The sequence below is a fragment of the Neohortaea acidophila genome (assembly GCF_010093505.1).
Source record: "Neohortaea acidophila strain CBS 113389 unplaced genomic scaffold BDY17scaffold_2, whole genome shotgun sequence".
Classification (NCBI taxonomy): Eukaryota; Fungi; Ascomycota; class Dothideomycetes; order Mycosphaerellales; family Teratosphaeriaceae; genus Neohortaea; species Neohortaea acidophila.
The window spans coordinates 1,598,576-1,618,479 of NW_022985511.1; the positions used below are offsets into that span (position 1 = coordinate 1,598,576).

General features: G+C 55.9%; 7 protein-coding genes across 7 annotated transcripts; 3 read left to right on the forward strand and 4 right to left on the reverse strand.

The window, feature by feature from the left end:
• Nucleotides 1–328: 328 nt before the first annotated feature.
• BDY17DRAFT_321438 (uncharacterized protein) lies at nt 329–2,129 on the reverse strand (the record flags this gene model as incomplete). Its single annotated transcript, XM_033736625.1, has 2 exons — nt 329–1,816; nt 1,866–2,129. 2 exons carry the CDS (start codon nt 2,127–2,129, stop codon nt 329–331), a joined length of 1,752 nt encoding a protein of 583 aa, XP_033593231.1.
• A 2,455-nt stretch (nt 2,130–4,584) lies between these two features.
• Nucleotides 4,585–6,223, reverse strand: BDY17DRAFT_245677 (P-loop containing nucleoside triphosphate hydrolase protein; the record flags this gene model as incomplete). The annotated part of the gene is made up of 3 exons (XM_033730650.1): nt 4,585–5,313; nt 5,367–5,437; nt 5,500–6,223. The coding sequence occupies 3 exons, from the start codon at nt 6,221–6,223 to the stop codon at nt 4,585–4,587; spliced, it is 1,524 nt and encodes a 507-aa protein (XP_033593232.1).
• A 323-nt stretch (nt 6,224–6,546) lies between these two features.
• On the forward strand, nt 6,547–8,875 carry BDY17DRAFT_262057 (uncharacterized protein). Its single transcript, XM_033731857.1, has 5 exons — nt 6,547–7,119; nt 7,171–7,187; nt 7,241–7,715; nt 7,768–8,560; nt 8,619–8,875. The coding sequence occupies exons 1-5, from the start codon at nt 6,968–6,970 to the stop codon at nt 8,808–8,810; spliced, it is 1,629 nt and encodes a 542-aa protein (XP_033593233.1). The 5' UTR covers nt 6,547–6,967; the 3' UTR covers nt 8,811–8,875.
• Nucleotide 8,876: 1 nt separating this feature from the next.
• BDY17DRAFT_291893 (uncharacterized protein) lies at nt 8,877–10,134 on the reverse strand. Its single transcript, XM_033732728.1, has 2 exons — nt 9,260–10,134; nt 8,877–9,205 (listed from the first exon to the last, which is right to left on the reverse strand). The coding sequence occupies exons 1-2, from the start codon at nt 9,994–9,996 to the stop codon at nt 8,971–8,973; spliced, it is 972 nt and encodes a 323-aa protein (XP_033593234.1). The 5' UTR covers nt 9,997–10,134; the 3' UTR covers nt 8,877–8,970.
• Nucleotides 10,135–11,039: 905 nt separating this feature from the next.
• Nucleotides 11,040–13,444, forward strand: BDY17DRAFT_291894 (fungal trichothecene efflux pump). Its single transcript, XM_033732729.1, has 7 exons — nt 11,040–11,325; nt 11,388–11,544; nt 11,604–11,893; nt 11,943–12,607; nt 12,778–13,113; nt 13,167–13,252; nt 13,310–13,444. The coding sequence occupies exons 1-7, from the start codon at nt 11,161–11,163 to the stop codon at nt 13,366–13,368; spliced, it is 1,758 nt and encodes a 585-aa protein (XP_033593235.1). The 5' UTR covers nt 11,040–11,160; the 3' UTR covers nt 13,369–13,444.
• Nucleotides 13,445–15,297: 1,853 nt separating this feature from the next.
• Nucleotides 15,298–16,707, forward strand: BDY17DRAFT_308089 (uncharacterized protein; the record flags this gene model as incomplete). The annotated part of the gene is made up of 3 exons (XM_033735170.1): nt 15,298–15,724; nt 15,761–16,326; nt 16,387–16,707. The coding sequence occupies 3 exons, from the start codon at nt 15,298–15,300 to the stop codon at nt 16,705–16,707; spliced, it is 1,314 nt and encodes a 437-aa protein (XP_033593236.1).
• A 2,400-nt stretch (nt 16,708–19,107) lies between these two features.
• On the reverse strand, nt 19,108–19,861 carry BDY17DRAFT_83872 (uncharacterized protein). The gene has a single exon (XM_033738753.1). It carries the CDS (start codon nt 19,701–19,703, stop codon nt 19,281–19,283), a length of 423 nt encoding a protein of 140 aa, XP_033593237.1. The 5' UTR covers nt 19,704–19,861; the 3' UTR covers nt 19,108–19,280.
• Nucleotides 19,862–19,904: the final 43 nt, after the last annotated feature.

Below are 19,904 nucleotides of genomic sequence, written 5' to 3' on the forward strand. Positions count from 1 at the left end.
CACGGGCATAGATAGGCGAGGGCAGTCAACGATCTTGAGAAGTACAGTGGTATCCCAGTCTTGCATCAGGATCGGGGATCTCGGGGTCAGATTCATACGTAACGTTCCTAGACTCTCTCTTCAGTCCCGACGGCATTCCAAGTATCGCTTCGAGGCATCGCCGGAGCCTGATAGCCCCGCCGAAGCACCCTGCAGGCTGATCCATCAAGCCATGCTGCGTGGAGTTCATTCGCCTCCCTCTTGTACCGCAATGCATTCTGTGACTTCGCTGGACGTGACAATGCCGAATGCCAGGCCAGCACCCGGTGTAAGCGCCGCAGACCGACCCTCACTTCCCCGTCTTCGTCTTCTTCTTCGGCCGCTCCACCTTGGCCTCCGTGTCACTCGCGCTGTCCTCGTCCATGACATCCCCATCCTCATCCTCTCCCCCACTGCCCGAGCCGGAGGACTTGGCGTCCGAGTCGAACTCCTCCGCCACCTCACTCTCCGAATCCTCCTGGAAGTCCTCGTCCACGCTCTCGTCATCTTCATCGGCCGAGCCGCGTTCCTCGCCGACGGCATCCTCATCTTCGCTGCTAGCGAGGTCGGGGTTGTCGTGCAGCGCGGCCTTGAGCATCGCCCCATCCGCGTCCATTTCGTTCTTGATCTTGAGGTTCTTCGCCTTGAAGAAATTCTCGAGCGGCTGTTGTTCTTCGCGGTTCACGTTCAGGAACTGGTGTTCGCCCGCGCCGTTCTTCAGCGCCACCGTGACGTCGAAGGTGCGGCTGGCACTAACAGCCCCGCCCACTCGGCTCATGGTGATGGAAGAGACGTTGTCGAATGAGATGTACGTGGCGGGCTTTGGGACAAACAGTAATGCGCGATCCAGGCAGAAGAGGTGGCCTTCGTTGGCCTTGATGCTGCACTTCACCCCGGCCATTTGGTGGTGGCTGCTGAACTCGTGCGACGGCTGCGTGAGTTTACGCCCGGTAAGTCCGCGGAAGAGCTTCGCCACCACGCTTCCGATCGGCTCTTCGTATCGCGGCTGAAGCTTGCCGGCGTACTTGCTGTTGAGGTCTTCTTCCGTCATGTTCAGCTCGATGTTGACTTCTTCGTCCTTCTTGAATTGCATGACGAGGAAAGGGTAGCGAGTCTGGCCCTGGCGAAGCGGCGGATCGAGCCCGACACATAGCAATTGATGCGTCTCGTCCGGTTTCGGCAGGAGGAAGAAGCGTTTCGCATTCTCATAAGGGATCTTATAGTCGTACGTCTTGCCGCGCAATCGGAAGGACTTCTCATAGAGGTCGATGTCGAAGCGGCCACGCGGTGTGAGGTGGAGAATGTCCAGGAAGGTGGCAAAGGCATCTCCCGCCACCTCGCCAATCTCTGCTTTGTCCATAAGAGCTTCGTAGAAGAGATTGGCGGCGTTGTGCTCTTCCTCATGCTCGCTGCCCTCCTCCTCTTGCCCCTCGTCATTCTTGCCTTTGCGCGTCTCGGTGCCGGGGATGTAGAATCGCATCTCGGTCAGCTGGTCCACCGCCGCTCCCATCATCTTCTTGACTTTGGTCTTGGTGCCGTTTGCCTCGCCGTTGGTGCTTGGCTCCTCGCCGTCTGCGGGTAGCGCAAACTCCACCGCCACCTCATTCTTGCCGGCCAGATTCGTGTTGGAGATTTCGCCGTAGGGGATCTCGAAGGCAGGTTGATTGCGAACGTTGAACGCCAGCTCATGGCGACCCATCTCAGTCTTGCCCCAGTTCCATCCCCTCACAGATATCTCCTTGGTGACCAGCTCCACCCCGTACCAGATCTTGAAGCACTTTTGTATCGCTTCAAAGTTCTGCGTTGTGTTAGCAGTGGGATGCGCAGACGTATGACCGTCAACTCACCTCTTGCTTGAAGCCATCCAGTAGTACGACACCCGTGTTGCGCGTAAACACCTTCAGCTCAAACCCTCTCGCGGCTCTGCTCCACTGCGCGCTGACGCACTCCGCCTTGTCCAGAGTGAACGCTGCGCCATCGCTCGGCTTCCATCCTAGGCCGGATTCTGCGATCCTGCATTTTCCTGGCGCTGGACCCAAATCCAAATGAATGTTCTCAAAGGACTCCATTTTGTGGGAGGATCTCGATGTTAGGTCAGCTGGGGGCGCCATCTTGAGGTTGAGGGAGAGGTGAGGGTGGTTTAGTGATGAGAGAGTGACGTGAAAGGAAAATGAGCACAGAAGCGTGCACGTGCACTCACATGTTGGACAAGGTGAGGTGTAGCGCCTTTCCACGACAAACGAGGAAGCCGCGAGGCCCGGGTGATGGCAGGTGCGACTGGCGTTGAGGAAGTTGCAAACGGGGATGGTTTGCGACCGTTTTTCAGGTCTCGGATGGGGCGTAACGTGGTCGATGAGAATGAGGGTGATGTAGAGTCTGCGATAGAGTGAGTTGTAACTCAGATAGATATGAGGAACTTAAGGCGCGTGGATAGAACGCGCTGCACTCGCAAATTGAAGATGGCACCCAGATTTGGAAGGTGGAGCGTGGTGAATCTTGGCGGACATCTCTTCGGTGGCAGCCCTAACGCTAGAGCTAAACGGGCGAACGACTGCACCAACCTGGACTGGGAGACTACACTTCCTACTTGAAGTTCACCCTTGAAACGCGCTCGAGCGTAGCGCTGGGGCGGTGCTGCATTTTTACGCCTTTCCATCCCCATCTGGTGCGCCGTGCAGAGGTGCTTAGAGTACGTCGACCATGCGCCATTCGTAGCCCAAACGGCCACCAGGCCCCCCTGGTTCGCATTCTAGCGCGAGGCTTGGGCGGCTTCCAGTTGCTGCTCCCAGTCGCTGCCGGATCTTGGATGTGCAGCAGTCCAATCTGCGTCTCTGACTTCCGTGTTGCCTGTTCAGGGAAAGGATCCTTGCCGGCAATCGCATGCGCCCACCAACCTTGCATATGTTCATGTGCCCAACCTTCCGGGATGGACTGCCGTTCGGCTGCTCGCATTCCGCACCGCCGTCAAGGATGGTCTTCTGGGTTGCCTTTCTATGCCATCATCTCTCCGTTCCATCGACATGACTCACTCGCGCGTTTGGACACGGCCGCGTTTGGGTTGCGAACGGTTGCCTGAACGGCGCACGGTGCATGCCTGAGCTGCCCGCCATTCATCGAGGCCGCCACTCGTGACCCTTGTGCCTTGATGCCTGCTTGTATTGTATGGCTCACCGTACCCTGCTCGCTATACGCCCTCCTCTCTTCTCCTGGGTCTTCTCTTTCTCTTTCTTCCAACTCCCAACGGTTCCCTTGCTTTTTCTCCAACGCAAGGACATCCATCCATCACACCATATAAACATTGCTAGCCCTTAGCATCCATCCTCCTTTCATCTATCTCTCTCCGCAAAAGTCGCCTTACAGCCAGTTCTCAACACCACTAGCATGGCGAGCAAACTCGGGAAGAGCCAGCCTGTCGTTCAACCCCCACATGGTCAATCAGGCGTTGTGTTATGCTCTCTTACACGTGACCACACTTATCCTCATCAAGGTCACGTGTTCACCTCATCTTCCAGCAGATGCTGCTCGGGTAGCGGAATAAGCAGGCCTGTCAAGGTTCACAACCCATCCGCGCCTCAAATCAACCCAATCGTCCCGAAGGATGAACCGCGCTCTAGCGATGCGTCGAGGAAGACCCACTGGAGATGACTCTGGCGACCACGACGGACAGATGGGCGGACTACAAGGAGAATGTTATTGGGCCGAATCGGAGACGAAGACATGGAGGACCGAATGAATAGGATCGGAGGATTACCTTGGCGGAAGAAGAGGTGGACGAGCAAGCGGGAGAGGAAGTTACGGAAGACCAGCTTCCTGACGGCACCACCGCACCTCGTCGCGGTGCCCCAATGCGTATCGAGCCCTTCAACATCGATGCCTTAACGTGCCTCGACATCACCGCCAACACAACGATGCACCACCTCAGCATGGGGGCAATTCTTCACCGCTTTCGCATTTTTGAAGTGATCTTCCGTCAGGTCATCTGTCTTTGCAAGGCGTGGGCCGACAAAACAAACCAGCAAATGGGCGTCGCGCAGCGCATCGCGCTCAAGCGTTGAACCGAGGCACAGTAGTGGCAATGCGTCCTCGACAGCCACTCAGAGGAGCGCCGCGTTGTTCTTGAGAGATACTCCATGTCCTCCAACTGGCCGACCTGGGTCATCTCCCTCCGATCCCTCCCGCTGAATTCCAGGATGGATTTTGGTATCAAGACCTCCCAACGAAAGGCACGGCCGATCCAGCTGCAGCGTTTACTGCAAGTGCCACTAATATGGACGGTGCGTGGATGCGGCTACGCGAATTCGCCAAGTTCCTCATTCCCAAACTCAGGAACATCGCGACATCCGCATCCGAAGACGCATCCGCACACCTGAGATACACACGGCAGGCGGATGTCGAGTTTCGGTCCCGGGTATTGGCAGCGCCGTCAAGTATATACGGAAGGTTGAGGAGGCTCATACTGGAGGGGATGTGGGCCATGCTCACGGCCGCCATCCGTCGCGGACATCGTTGATAAATACGTCCACAGCAGTGCAATTATGAGGTTTCTAGGGCCGATGGTTGGTGCAATCACTTCTTGCCCTCCTTCTCATTATCCATCTCTTCTCTCAGAATCCGGATCTGTTTCTTGATGACCCTCCACAACAAATAGGAGTCGAGGTCGTCGTCCCCACCGCCGGATTGCTCTAGTTGACGAACCGCCCACACCCAATCGTAGAGGCCTTTGAACGGCCGCGTCGTCTCTCTGTCACACGTGCCTCCGCTGCGCGGCTTGTCGTGCGAGTCCATGCATTCCAGACACGTTGTTTCGTGCAGAGACGCATCCTCTTCGTCGCCGTCTTCAGCATCCCTTGCAATCAACAGCAGAGAGCTCACCATGGCCTCCTGAAGGTATGCAAATGAGAAGTCTTTGGTGATCTTCGCAATGGCCGCACACAGCTTGTCCGGCAGTTCGACTTCCGATTTGCCCTCCAACTTTCCTTGCCAGTACTTCATGTACATGGTCCTCTCCTTTTCGTTTGGATTAGGGAAGAGGTATTTGCGATCGAAGCGGCTGGGCCTCTTGGAGATTCCCGGATCCAGTCGTTCCAGGTGATTTGTGGAGCCCACCATGAGAATGCCATCGTTTTTCTGAATACCGTCAACAGCATTGAGAAAAAAGGATCGCACATTGTCGGAAACGATAGAATCGAGGTCCTCGAAGACGAGGTAGCACGGGGCGGTACGTCGCGCGAGGGAGAAGATGTTATTTATCGAGTACTCTGGTCCTGCGAAGCTGCTCAAGCTCTTGACGTATAGCTGAAGAACCCTAGTCAGTATGGGTGGTGGGAGAGGGATCAGTGGACGCTTACGGTAGGGATGGGGTCCTTTCGCTTGTACAGCGCGCTCATCATGGCCTTGATGCTGATTGTCTTGCCGTTGCCTAAAACAAATGCAGCGCGATTAGACAATGGCGAGTGTAGAAGAGCGCCGGCTAAAACTTACCCGGAGGCCCGTAATAGATGACTCCACGCTTCCACGGGACAGAGAGGCGGTCGTAGGTCTCGTGCCCGTTGAAGAAGTTGTCCACATCTTGGATGATGCTCTTTTTCATCTTTTCGTCGAGAATCACATCATCCCAGCTCGCCTTTTTGATGCTCTCGTAGAGCTCTCGACTCTTCTGCCAATACCCCTGGTCGAAGACCCAGATTTCATCGTGCAACTCGCTCGTCCAGACGCCAGCATCCATAAGCAATTTGTTTGTGGAGTCGACGGAGGGCGAGAGGATGTACTGATACACATCCGCCGGCCAGGGCTCCATACCGTCCCTGCCAGATTGGATGTACACAACGAACTCTTTGCCCTTCCAATCAAGTAAGAATTTCCCGAAATCAACGGCCTCGGAGATGGTGCCGCGTTGGCCGCCGACTCGGGTTGCGGGGGGGAGGTAATTCTGCACGCGCAGCCGGTCTGATTCCTTGTCAATGGCAGCGAGGCCCGCATGACCTGCGGCAGCCCAACTGACGAGATCGCAGCTGACTGGAGGCACGACGGTCAGATGGAGCTGGGGGTATTCGGCGCGAATGGCGTCGACCATCACGGCATTGGTGTAGACGCGTGGGGCGGTGGCATGCTGGAACCATTGGCGCGCGACTGACTTGGAGCTTGACTGAGACGCGGACGAGGCGATTTGGCCATGCTCCGGCCTGGGTGCGAATCCAGCAGTCATCTTGAGATCGATTGTGGGACGGAGGAAGGGTGCGAGGGGTTGCGACTGTCGAAGCGGGAGGAATTGGTTTGCGGGATTGAAGAGCGAGGGGTCGAGAGAGTGGGAAGACATCAATGAGGCAATCTCAGCTCTGATTGATGGTGAAAGGACAAGAGGCGAGGTCGATGGGAAATGGGAATGCTGTTGCCTACCTTGCGAGCTTGCCAGACTTGACCTGTACCTTACGTCGTCGTCTGGGGTATGGGGTAGCGAGTCACGTGTCTGCCTAGCGCTTGCCCTTCGAATGGCGGGGAGCACCTTCCCAGTCTTTCCACAACAAGTCTGCAGCAGTGTCGTGTGCAAAAAAGGGCACGACAGAAGCGCGTCTGGGGAACGTGACGTCTTGGACGACGCTGACAATTAGATGCACGTCCACATGATCCGCTGGCTGGACCGTCGTGGCTCCCCTCCGCGATTCTACATCCGCGGCTGGCCAACCCCGATGAATCGCATTTCCGAACTCGGCCGGGGGCCAAGCCTGGCGCCCACGCCGTGTACCACTACTGGAGACACCCCCATAGCCGATACCCGCGCCGGCAGGCTACCTTGCCACCATCGTTGTACATTTCGTGCTCGTCGGCCTGGTACATTTCGTCGCTGTCGCTGTCGTCACCACTAGGGTTGGACTTTTGTTGTTTCGGATCTCTTGCGCACACACACAACACACGCAATCACATACTCAACAACTCCATAGAATAATTCATTATGGGCAGCATTGGCGAACCGAAACCAGACTACGATGTCTTGATCATTGGAGCCGGCCTGAGTGGCATCTACTCCCTGTACCGCATGCGAGAGCTCGGGCTGAAGGCAAGAGTTCTTGAAGCAGCTTCAGGCGAGGGCGGAACGTGGTGGTGGTGAGTTTCATCGTTTGATGCTCCGACAATCTTTAGACTGACGACTTGTAGGAACCGATATCCTGGGTGTAAGGCGGGTTGCTATCTAGATGACCTGAACAAACAACTGACTCTTTCTCAGGCCGCTTCGACAGCGAGTCGTACACATACCATTTCACGTTCTCCCAGGAGGTCCTGGACGAATGGGACTGGTCTGAGCATTTCTCACCTCAATCCGAAACGTTGCGCTATGCGAACTACATTACGGACAAGTTTGACCTGCGGAAAGACATGCAGTTCGACACCAAGGTCAAGACCGCCCACTGGCAGGACGATTTGCACACCTGGCTCTTGACCGACGCCTCCGGGAAATCCTACTCTTCGACCTTTTTGATTACAGCAATGGGAATTTTGAATGATCCGACACTACCGAATATTCCCGGTGTTGAGAGCTTCAAGGGTCAGGCGTTCCACACGTCTCGCTGGCCTCATGAGTGGAGCATGGATGGCAAACGAGTCGGCATCATTGGCACCGGCGCCACTGCAATCCAAATCATCCCTGAACTGGCCAAACGCCCAATCGAGAGTTTGACTGTTTTCCAACGCACGGCGAATTGGTAAGTCTTCGGTTGATGTATGAACGGACATTCCTTGCTCACATACTTACAGGGCTGCTCCGCTCCGTAATGGCAAAATCGACGCCGAAGAGATGACCGACCTGCGCAAGCGTTACCCCGAAATCATCCAAGCCTGTGCCGACTCGGCTGGCGGCTTCTGCTATTCCATGGACACCCGCAAAACCATGGAAGTGCCGGAGAAAGAACGACTGGCTTTCTGGGAAGACTTGTACTCCCAACGCGGATTCGCCAAGTGGATGGGTGCCTTTGCGGACCACCTAACCAACCGGGAGGCCAACAAAGCATTCAGTGATTTCAACGCCAACAAAATCCGCCAGCGCTTGAACGATCCGGCCATTGCGGAGAAGCTCATTCCTCAGGGCCATGGTTTTGGGACTCGGCGTGTGCCGCTCGAAACCAACTACTTTGAAGTCTACAATCGTCCCAACGTCCGTCTCGTCGACTATGCAACGGACAGCCCGATTGAGAGAATCACCGAGACGGGCGTCGTCCTCGCCAGTGGCGAGAAGATTGAGCTTGATTGTCTCGTATACGCGACTGGGTTCGATGCCGTCACCGGAGCACTACTCCGAGGGATCGACATGCGAGGCATTGGCGGCACCACTCTCTCCGAAGCGTGGAGCGAAGGCGTCAAGACGTATCTGGGTCTGTTCGTCAAGGGATTCCCCAACATGACCATGATCATGGGACCCCATCAGGCCTTTGGAAACATTCCGCGCAGTATCGAATTTGCCGTCGATTCGGTGGCGAGGTTCATCAAGTTTTGCCTGGATAACGGCATCACATATGCCGATGCGAAGGAGGAGGGTGTGCAACAGTGGACGGTGAGTTTGCGTGTCAAGTGTGCATTTCAGAACTACCGCGCTGACTAGTATCGTCCAGGATCATGTTCTCAAAAACTCCGAGGGTCAATTGTCGAATGAAGTGGACTCGTGGTTGACTGGTGTCAACAAGAACGTGGCGGGCAAGACTGTCCGTTTCCCCGTCCGTTACACCGGTCCTGGGCCGCTGTACCGGAAGACGGTCAACGATGTGGGGGATAACGGGTGGAAGCTATTGGATTTGCAGAAGTAGACGGGTAGGCATAGCATTGTGTACAAGGCGTTATTAGCGAATGTAGAAGACTGCTTATATTTTGTATGTTCCGAAGCTCACTGTAGATTGAATGACTATTTTTAATTGAGTACAGGCTAAGATAATCAAGCAATATCAATCACACGAAGAGCTAGTCTACTCATTCGACGGTATCATCATCCCAGAAGACAAAGCAACGGACTTCGACGCTCTCCCTCGGGGGGCCAGAGTTCTCGTCTTGGCTCTTGAGAGGGAAGGAGGAGTGCACGGCGCATCGCGCGCGGCCGTCCTTCTTGCTGTCGAAGATCTTGAAGAGCCATGCCTCCTCGGGAGTCATGTCGCTGGCGTAGTACCACTGCTGGTTGGGGTTGTGCGCGAGATTTGCGACCTCGTATCTACACTCTTGTCAGCATATGGAAGGAAGGGGGGTGCGGAAGGACAAATCATACCTGGCGGCAGAGTCGCCGTTCGAGGAGTATTCGCCACGTTGCTTGTGGGAGAGATTCTTGGAGACATTGCCGTACTGTCCGGCACCCGGGGGCGGGAGGTTGGCAACAACGGTGCGGAGATCTCTCTCGTCAAGGGACTTGTAGTCGCAAAAGGCAAGAGGGTCACGCTTGACGGTGTTGTTGATGGGCATCCAGATGTTCATGATGCCCCAGCGCGTCTTGGTGCGCCGGTCGGCCTCTTCCTCGGGCAGGTTGAGGTAGAGGATTTGCTCGGCGCCGCGGTAGGACTGGTCGACGTGGACGAATCTGGCCGGGTTGTTCTTCGTCACCGGCTCCGAGTCGGGCTTCTCGGACGCATCGTTCTGCGCTTGGGCGAAGGTGTGGCGGCGGCACATGTGAGAGACGACGTGCACGTGGGATGCGCCGGTCTTTTGCTTGATAAAGTCGGAGACTTCGGGATACCAGTCCTTCTCGACCTTGTCATCGTCGAGGAACTCCTTCTCCTTGGACGGGAATTTGACGAGCTCGAAGCCATTCTTCTCCAGCGTGAACTCGGACTGGATGGGGCGCAGGTCTTTGATGTTCACCTCATGCGGGACGTGCTTCCTTCGCTTCTCAAAGGCAGTGCCAGGATATGTTTGGACGATGCCTCCATCCTTGACCTCGAGGTAGTAGAAGAGGGTGGTGGGCTCGACGGGGAGAGCGCTGGTGGGGGTTTGGACGGCAGCAGTAGCCATGGTGTGTGATGGGTTGATGGGTTGATTGATGGATGGATTGGTTGATGACTGATTGAATGATAGAAGAATGGATGAATGGATGGAGTGATGGAGCTAGTTTAATATTTCCACTCGATTCACGCGATGCCGAAAGACTTTTGTGTCGCTGGCTGAGCCTCCCCGGATATGCTGAAGTGGGGTTTTTGGGCATGACGTGTGAGCGGGCGAATGAGGTGCGACGCCTGCTGCCACTTCACACCCACGGCCCACGGCTCTCGATCCCGCCAACTGTTGCCCGATGCTCTCTGTGATCGTTGTCACGGGGTGTCAGCTCGACGCATCTAGATCTACCAAGTGATTACTTCAACGACTCGAGTCTCTCAGCGCCAAGAGGATTACTCTGTTGGTATCTTCGCGCGCCTTCACAGCGAACGCGCCAGCGCATGGCGGTAAGGTGTGCGCGAGGCTGGCCGGCAGGGCAGAGTGGTCGGCAGACCATCCACTGCACTCAGACGAGTCGACGCGCATACGAACAACACACGCGAGCCGTCTTGCCGTCCTTCAGCATGATCCTGCGCCATTTGCCACACGCATCGCTTGTATTTTGGCCAGATCAAGGGTTCGCTTTCATGCACTCACCGTGCAGACTCCCCGACACCGGGCCAAGCAGGGGATAAGCGCGGATGTGTTTGGAGGCGTTGGCCACGTGGAATTGATTACTTGCCCGGTCTACCTACCCAGCCTTGTCCCCGGTGTATTTCGTGTAGAGTCCATGGTCAATAGACGCGCCACGGTCTCGGCACTCTGTGAACGCACCGCCTTCCGAGGGAGTTGGGGGCACGGCTGCTGGACGGCTGCGCAAGGCGTCGACATTCCCCCGGCACTGCAATGCGATAGCCGCGGATGCAGCCTGGGGTAACCCCAGCCTTGGGCCACTAGCGCGCATTAGCTCAACCTTGTCCCCGGCTCCCGCCCTCGAATGGTCCAGACCACGGCCAATAAGCGACGGCCTCCTCCACGATCGTGGAGATCGCTCGCCCTTCCCCACGATTACTCCCCCGGCATGCGCGGTCGGGGATTTTGCTTTTATACACCATCACCTCGCCCCTTTGCGGGGTTGCCTGCCCGTTTCCTCACCCTCCCCAACCCTCCCCTTCGTCTCGTCGTCGCTGCGAACCACACATCATGGCGGTGGACCACGAGAGCAAGTTGCCTGTGGGCAACCACAATGAGAAAGCAAACCTCGACGTCGAGAACAACACCTCCGGCTCCGAGATGTCCAACGACCCAACCGCTGAGGCCTACTTTGCAGAGCCCGTCGTCACCCCGAAGACATGGCTCGTCGTCATGGTACGCGAGCATTGTTGCATCTTTCCTTCGTCCGCCGCGCGCAATACTGACTACATTCGCAGGTGCTCGCTGCCTCCTACGGCATCTCCTTTTTCCCCGTTCCCTTCTTTAGTCAGATCCAGACAGAAATGGCAACAAGTTTCGGCAGTAATCCAACAGAGGGAGCATGGTTCACCACCGTGTACACTGCTGGCGGCACGATTGCCTTTATGGTCTGCGGTGAGTTGTGATGATGCTCACACTTCTTTGACGCGTTCACGCTGACTCTTCCATTGCAGGCGCCAACAGCGATTTGTTCGGTCGACGTTATTTCATCCTGCTAGGCAACATTTTGATTTTCGTTGGTTCGGTCGTCGGCGGAACGTCTCACAGCGTCGGCCAATCCATCGCAGCACACGTCCTTCTGGGTTTCGGCGCGGGCAACTGCCAGCTAGCCGCATTCGCTTTGCCTGAGCTTTTGCCTAACAAGTGGCGACACTGGGCAGTCGTGCTTGCTGATGGTCTCATCTACTTTGATGTCATTGTCGGACCTGTTGCAGCTCGTGTTGCCATTAAACACGGAGATTCTGTAAGTCCATCGAGTTTCTCGTTGCCTAACCTTAGCTAACCACCCCTAGTGGCGCTGGGGATACTGGGGTGTTCTGATTTGCATCACCATCAGCTTCGTCATCCTTGCCTTCTTCTACCATCCACCAAAGCACCCCCGCGGCATTCCATGGGGCGAAGCCTTGCGACATCTCGACTACGTTGGTATCGTCACCTTCACCGCCGCCGCCGCCCTGATCCTTTCCGGCATCCAGTACGTGCAGCTGCTTCCCTCCAACTCTCCAACGGTCATTGGAATGCTCGTTTCTGGATTCGCCTTGCTCGTCTTCTTCGGCACGTGGGAGACCGTGGCCAAGCTCAAGGAACCGCTCGCGCCCACGCGCTTGTTCACCCACAACAAGGGGCGATCCCTCACCGCTCCCTTCATCGTTGGCTTTGTGGTAACCATGTTCTTCTACGGCGTCAACATTTCTTGGCCCACTATGCTGGCGGTCTACTTCACCAACGCGACCACCCCTGAGCACATTGTGTTGTCTCTCGCCACCGTGCAAGGCTTCGGCATCTTCACGGGTGCCATGATCCTTTCCTTTGGCGGCAAATACTTCCAGCACTGGAAGTGGCAGCTAGGAATCCCAATTACCGGCATGACCTTCTTTGGTGGCCTGTTGGCTTACGTAACCCCCGAGCGCGAGGCTATAGGTATAGCGTTCACTTTCTTGACCGCTATGTTCTACGGGTAAGCAATTTTTACGGCGAACTTGTCCTGCTGCCTTAAAAGCAGTTGCAGCGATCGATGCCTGGACACTATCCCCAGTGGCAACCTCGCGCAATTGATCAGAGCACTAGACATGTTTTACCCGACACCCTTGAACTGAGACCGAGCATTTGCTAATCCTAAAAATTTAGCTATGCCCAGTACCTTTCCATCGCCTACATCCAGTTCGGAGCCGACCAGGTCGAGCTCGGAATTGCCGGTGGACTGGCTGGCGTGGCCCGGTACGCTGGCGGTGCCGTTGCTGTCACCACTTACTCGTCGATCCTCTCCAGCGTCCAGCGACCATATGCGGAGACCCACGTTATCGCCGCCGCGAAGGCAGCAGGTGCCTCGCAGAAGGTCGCCGAGGCAGTGCTGGCCGCACTTCCATCCGGTGCTGCAGCCCTCGAGAAAGTCCAGGGCCTTACCACAGCTATCGCGACCGCCGCCGGCGGGGCATTCGTTGAGAGCTACGTGCAAGGTGTCAAGTGAGTACCCCACGCCCTTCTCATTATCAGTAGTGGCGCTAACAACGTGTCAGGACTGTCGCTCTCTCCTCAATCGCTTTCGGCTGTGTGGCCATCATTGCTTGCTTCTTCCTCGAGGATATCGGCCCTAAGATGAACAGTAAGGCCCATATTCGACCCTATAATTGATGGACATGGGCTAATCGTATCGCTACAGACAAAATTGAGATATATTTAGAGAACGACAAGCTTGCTGACCGCAACCGCTATCATTGACGGCTCTACGGCACCCCCTGGCCTTATTAGATACGAATATACCTTCTGTATACCATTTGCAACCTTGCAGAGCTCGATTTCGTTCGGATTCGCACGACTTCAACCATAGAAAGAGGATGCAGCACTTGTATTGCGATCCGCGACTACACTACCTAGCTTGCTACCCCTCTCTTACCCCTTTTCACGAGTATCATACGCGGGCCTTGCACTAATGACACGGTTCCCCAAACGTTGAATCCCAGAGGGTAGACATAATTAACCTCCTGCAGAATGAGATGGAGACGGTTGGGACTTGCTAATGAGAGAAAGGCTAACGCGCGACAGGTCGTCGTGGATCGGCTCTTCATCAGGGGCTGGATTCTACAATGGCGAAGATAGCTGCCGCAATGCCTCTTCAGACGAAGTCCTGACATCTCCAGTCATCTCGGCGAGCGTGTGACGAGAGTAAATTGACTTTTCTCATCTTCTGCCAGACATCTCCGCCTCCTGGCCCCCTCCGCCCTCCTCCCTCCTCCCGCAGCCCGAAGGCCAAAGGCCTTCATTCTTCAGGCCTTTTCATTTGGCCTTCTCGTGTTGGCCGATCGACCGTTGGCCGATGGTGGGAAGCGAACAGTAATTATAGGGCGAGGAATCAATGGCGCAGCGCTCGAATCTTGCGAGGCTCGACGATGTTGTTGGACCGATATGAAGTCTTGTAGAGCATGGACACACTTTCCTGGTCGAGCAGATTCAGGCATTAGACTCGGCTTGAGGTTAGTCGAGCGTCGGGTGTAGAGTGTACTCAAATCGCGCATCTTTCAGGCCGTCTTTGCAGATCCTTCTCACCACGGCCGTGAGTCTCGGCATATCCCATGCTTATACCCAAGTTGCGCGACAGCTGTGTGTTCGTGCCTCAAGATTCAGATCGAAGGTATCGCATTGGACGGCGGGAGCGCGCAGAGGGTTTCTAATAGTGGAATGTCGATGGGGATCAAAAATACTCTTGAAAAATAGGTGGCAGCGTGTTCCGTGAAGTGGAACAAAGTCGTTGGAAACGACATGTGTACGGCGGATGGCCACAGCCTTGCAGGATTCTGCCTGAAGCGCCGAGGCGCTAACCACATAACGTTAGCGCGCGATCCTCGCACGTCGCGCCTGCCTGACGCCCATCAAGAAGACAAAACCACAACTTCAAACACTCCATAACCACATTCAACCTCTACCCCAACCGCGAACATGCCGCCCCCTGCCTCCAGCATGACCAACCGTGCTTGTGCCCACGAAGTATATCGTATGGGCTGCTTATCTTGTGCCAAAAGCGACATAAGATCTGAAGTCGATGAGGTAGCGCACCGCGTGTCCGGATTGCCATGCATGAGCTAACAACACATAGGCCCACTCGCAGGTGAGGAGGCTCGAAGAAGCTGTGCGTGATTCTGGAGCCCAAGCCATAAAAGGCGGCCTCAAGAAGCCTGAACGAGACGCCCTTGCTGCGAAGCAGAAGCTGGCGACAGATCGGCTTGCGGCGTGGAGGCAGCGCGTGCAGCGGGTGCAGGAGATGCTCAATCACATCAGCCAGCAGGTACAGCGCATGTGTGATGGTAACCAACATCCTTCATAACTAGCATGAACAGCACTGACCTCGCCTTAGCCCATGATTCTAGCGAGCTCGCCGATGCGTTGGAAGCGGATGCCGCCGACCGTGAGGAAGAGTTTCGGCAAATTTGGCGAAGTTCGACAAGAGAAGGAACTGGCGAATTCAATCGATTCCGCCCCGAAGACCCCAATCGGACACTGCCCTCGAAAGCCACCGATCGAACCGCCATGCCTGCGAATCTTGATGATCTTGTCAGCGATGGCGTTGGCCTAGAGACGTTCTTGCGGCATTGCAAGACCATGGGTCAACGACTGCCCTCGCGCGCAGTCGGTGAGCAAACTGGCCCCGCCATCATGAGTTACGGCGGCGCTATCGCCAGGTTCGGCGTGCCAGAAGCCCCTCGCGACGAAGAGTCACCGAGCGACGAAAACGTGACGGGCGGAGACCTGCCGCTGAAGACCGAGCCAGCCACAAGACAGTCTGCTGAGGATGCCATGGCGAATGCGAGCATCGCGGAAACGACCGAGTCGGCAGAACCGCCCAAGCCGGCAAAGACCGAGCACGCTTCCCCGTTGGAGGATGTCCAGCTGCGCCCACACAACGGCCAACCGACCGAGCCGACCACATCATCGCCGTCCGATGAGCAGCGTTGGGGGCTGTTCAGCTCCACGAAATTCATGGTGGACACGGCGATGCTCGTCCGGCAGTACGTCAAGCTTGTCAAAGACAAGGCTCTGGTTGAGGAGAAGACGGAGGAGGACGAGAAGGAGCAAAAGGCAGGTGCGACGAGTGCAGTACCTGGCGGGAACTTACCAGTGGACTCTGCCGCCCCAAGCAACGACGAATGGCCACCGGCGGGTGACCTCGAATGGGTTGGGCTCACCGACTGGATTCAACGCTGCAGAGACGTCGACCGCAAGTTTGGCCGCAAAACGGTCGGTACTTGGAGAGCCGAACGGCGACAGCTTGAGGATGATCTGGTCAAGGGAATCAAGAAATGGACGGACAACCCCCCGGCGGACTTTGATGACGGATCAACCAGAGATCCAAAACCCTGGATCTACTTCCCACACAACACGACACTCGCGAAGCTCGACGCGGAGAAGACGGCCATCTGGAGCGATCGGGAGGACGCCAAACGTAAACGAGAGGCCGATCCCGCCGTGCCGTCACCCACTGCGGCGCCATACACTACGCCGGACATATTCACACGGACACCACCATTCACTTCGTCGCCACCGAAGTGTCCTCGACCACCCGCAGACCCACTCCACGGCGAGGTTATAGAAACGTCGTGGTTGTGGGATCAGCGCGTATGGGAGCATAAATACGCCAGCGGTGCCACTGTGAGAGACGCGCCACCGAGCGCGGAGATCCCCAATGTACGTTACTCACTCTCACACGCTGTGAACGGCCTGTCGCTGACCTGAACCACCACACAGTCGCACAGCAAACATGCCGGCCCCGCCCTCGCGCCGCGCACAAGCTCGACACCGGCCGGGCGATACACGACGTCCTCTGGTGTCAATCAACCACCGTCCAAGAAGCTGCGTGCTTCCCAACAAGCGCCATTCAGCTCGACGATGGCGTCGCAGCGGCCAGCGGCCAGCCACCCCCCCGCCAACCAGCTATCCGCAGGCCAAGGTCAAGATAGTGCGCCGCGTGAGACATCGATGACGATGGAGGTGGATGCCGGCGCCATGCCGGAAGTGGCGCCAACATATGACCAAGAGGATGGATCTGATGGTTACGTGTCCGACTGAGCACCCACTCTCGGTCCCCCTCCCACCATTGACTCACGTCTCTGGTCTCTACCATACCCACCAATGACTCATCTCTTTGGGCTTTAAATAGATGACCAATCGAATACTCTTCGCCGCTCTGCCTTATCCAAGTTCTTCAATACGATCCTTGCGGCATCCTTCGCGCAAGGCGAGTTCTGCTCGACACGCACCCCAAACGTTGAAGCAGCATAGCGCGTCGTGCATTTGTCACTGGCTCGACCAAGACAATGCCGGGTTCTTTGAGTGGCCTGGCAGGATGGATGGTGCTGCGTAAGGTGCAATGAAAACACTTCCGTAAGCAAGGCGAAAGAATGGAGCGGAAGTTTGTGGGACCCGCCCACCGCCCTGGACTCAATCATCTACCGGCTGTCCACAGTCGATGACGGCAGTCTCGGTGCAAGCGATTCGTCCGATGACGATCGTGCTCGCTGCCAACATTGCGGCTTCTCCAGATACGTCGCCTTCAGCGTGGACTGTCAACGGCTAGACCGCCTTGACTGCGCCGGCAAGAACAAGCTGAAGATCGAGCGGATTACCGACGCCGCCTCTTGCACCCGTGAAGACACTTATCAAGCTGCATGCGTCCACCAGTCAGCCTTGCCCCTCCTCGCCCGCAAACGAACCGTACAAGAAAGGTATGTCTGTTGACTGCCGTCCCGGACAAGATGAAGGCCTTGTTTCGGGTGGCGGCGGTAGGGAGTTCTACCATACCACTTGCCTTGGGGTCCTTACGACGCAGGATATCCTCAATCGCCAATGGACTTGTGATGTCTGCATTGTCGAGGTGGGGGAAGAAGAGACGGAGGGCAAAAGGCTCATTGGACTTGAGAAATTGCCGTGCTCGAAGATCTGGCAGAAAGACCTGCAGACGAGAAGCTCCGACGTGTTCTCAGCTCCAAGTATTCATCTCCGGCTTTCCAGCTGTCGTCGGAGGATGCAAGGCTCCGGCTAATGTCTCCTCATGCATGCTCCACACATTTGACAAGTAACCGGGTTTTGGGCGGCGGTTCACCTTCCGGCGCTTAACCGAAGACCAATGGTGTGAGTAGGGAGAAGATAATCGAGACCATCCCAAGACGCACGGCTACATTACATATTCGATGCTTCCTCTCGTGGGATGGGGAAGCTTCCGCATACCCGAAATCCCAGCCGGTTATTGCAACGTGATTGATTATATAATAAGGCTAGCCATTACATGTAGGCAACCCTCAGCTCTCCTTTGCGAAATCCCTCAGCTGAATCGATGTAGCGTACACGTTTGTATAAAGCACTTGTTCAATTTTCCTTTTGCCTCGGGGCGCAGCCGCGGAGACGTACAATCGGCAGCCAATCGGGAAGCCGAATAGGGATATCGGAAGACGTTAACAAGATGACCATGCGACCGAGGAAGGCGGATTGGTGGCAGGGAGAGAATCCCGGTGGAAATACCAAGGAAAGCGTACAGAATGTGCTCAAGGGAGGCTTTACCAAATTCGTCCGCGCCCTCACCCCTCGGCATGAGAAGGCGTCTGAGCTGATGGCTATGTGGTGACGATCTAGCTTAAATAAGACGCTAAGGTCAATGAACGGAGCGCCCTACTTTCCTGGCTACAAGCCGCCGAGGTGGTGGAAGCGGTGAAGACGTCTAACACCACCGCACGCGTTACCTACCGCTTCGCCGTCCAGCGCACCTATTTAAATCCCGGAGGCACCCTGTAAGGCGGCATAGCGGCCTCCATGTTTAATAACGGGACTAGCATCATGCTGCAGATAATCCGGAGGAGGGATTTCTAGTAGTATTTTAGGACGACGAGGACCTTAAACGTCACGTATCTCCGCCCGGCTATAGAGGGCGAGGTGTTACTAATGGAATGCGAGGTGAGTTGCGTAAGCCACTATACTTAGTTGTTGTTTGATGTTCTAACGCCGAATTATACAGATTGTGCATGCCGGCAAGGCCATGTGCCTAATAACGGCGAAGCTGGTGCGCGAGTCCGACCGGGCGTTGATATGCACGTGCGAGCACCAGAAGTTTAACATTGATCCGGTGCTAGCCAAGATGTGAGGTTTGAATGAAAACAAGCCATCACGACTGTGGCCGCGTCGCAGGGGATTGGCGACCGGTGGACCTGGTAGAGCGAGTCTGAGCGCCGAGGAGAATGATTTTGATGTGGATGAGATTTGCCAATTAGGCAGAGTATGATGTAGCTCTTGACGGTGAAACGCATTGCTGTCCGTCTTGCCGACAATCAAAAGTCATCTTCCGTCAAGCAAGCTGGTTGAAGAGGTCCCATGCACTGTCATGGGTGCGTGATGCTTGCGAAGGACAACGGCCTAGAGATGCCCGCCGGACACTTCTCCCTCCATTCTGAATGGATGAAGCCCTTGGCATCAAGAGGACTGCCTGGAACTTCCTTGCTAATTGAGAGGAGACGATCCAGTACATCATCTACAAAACCCTGCACTCATTCCGTTTCGGCTGCTTCGACATGGCCCAGCAGGCACTTCTCGCTGCTACTTGGAAGCAGTGAAGCCCGGGGGATCGAAACCGCAGTGCCTTCAACCGTTTGCTGTTATCCATGAGATGATGGTATCATGGCAGGTGGTCCTGACAATCGGGGACGAGACGTGATGGTGCTTAATGATAATATTACATGGCGTCTGCGTATCAAGAGCACGACGCGTATCACACGACCAATCGCGAAGTACGTCCGGGCGTATTGACATTTAGGAGTAAGGTAGTAAGACAAATGAGCCATGTGCCTACCACACGAGACATGGTGAGGTGTACGGCGTGTGGGTGTATGCCCGCGGAAGCTCGGGATGAGGTCTGCTGTGCTTACGGGACAGCTCTCCGGTCGCCGGGTGTCACCACGCGCGACAGAATGATGCACAGGAGTTGGCTCGGTCTTTGTTCGCACAAGTCGGGATGTGCCACAGAGAGCGCACAGATGGATGAGACGGGAAGCGTGCAGTAGGGCAGAGCAGAGCCTCATCCCACCACACCATGCCCGGCAACCCGGCTCCGGGCGCACTCGGCAGAGATGCGATGACAAATGCCAAATGTGTCTGAGGGCGGAAATGACGCTCGGAGGATAGGGTGGATGTTCGATGATGATTAGTAGACGGCACTGGAGATATGGATGTTGCGGATGACGTTAGAAGCGAAGCGCGAGACATTTCCACAGCCAATCAAC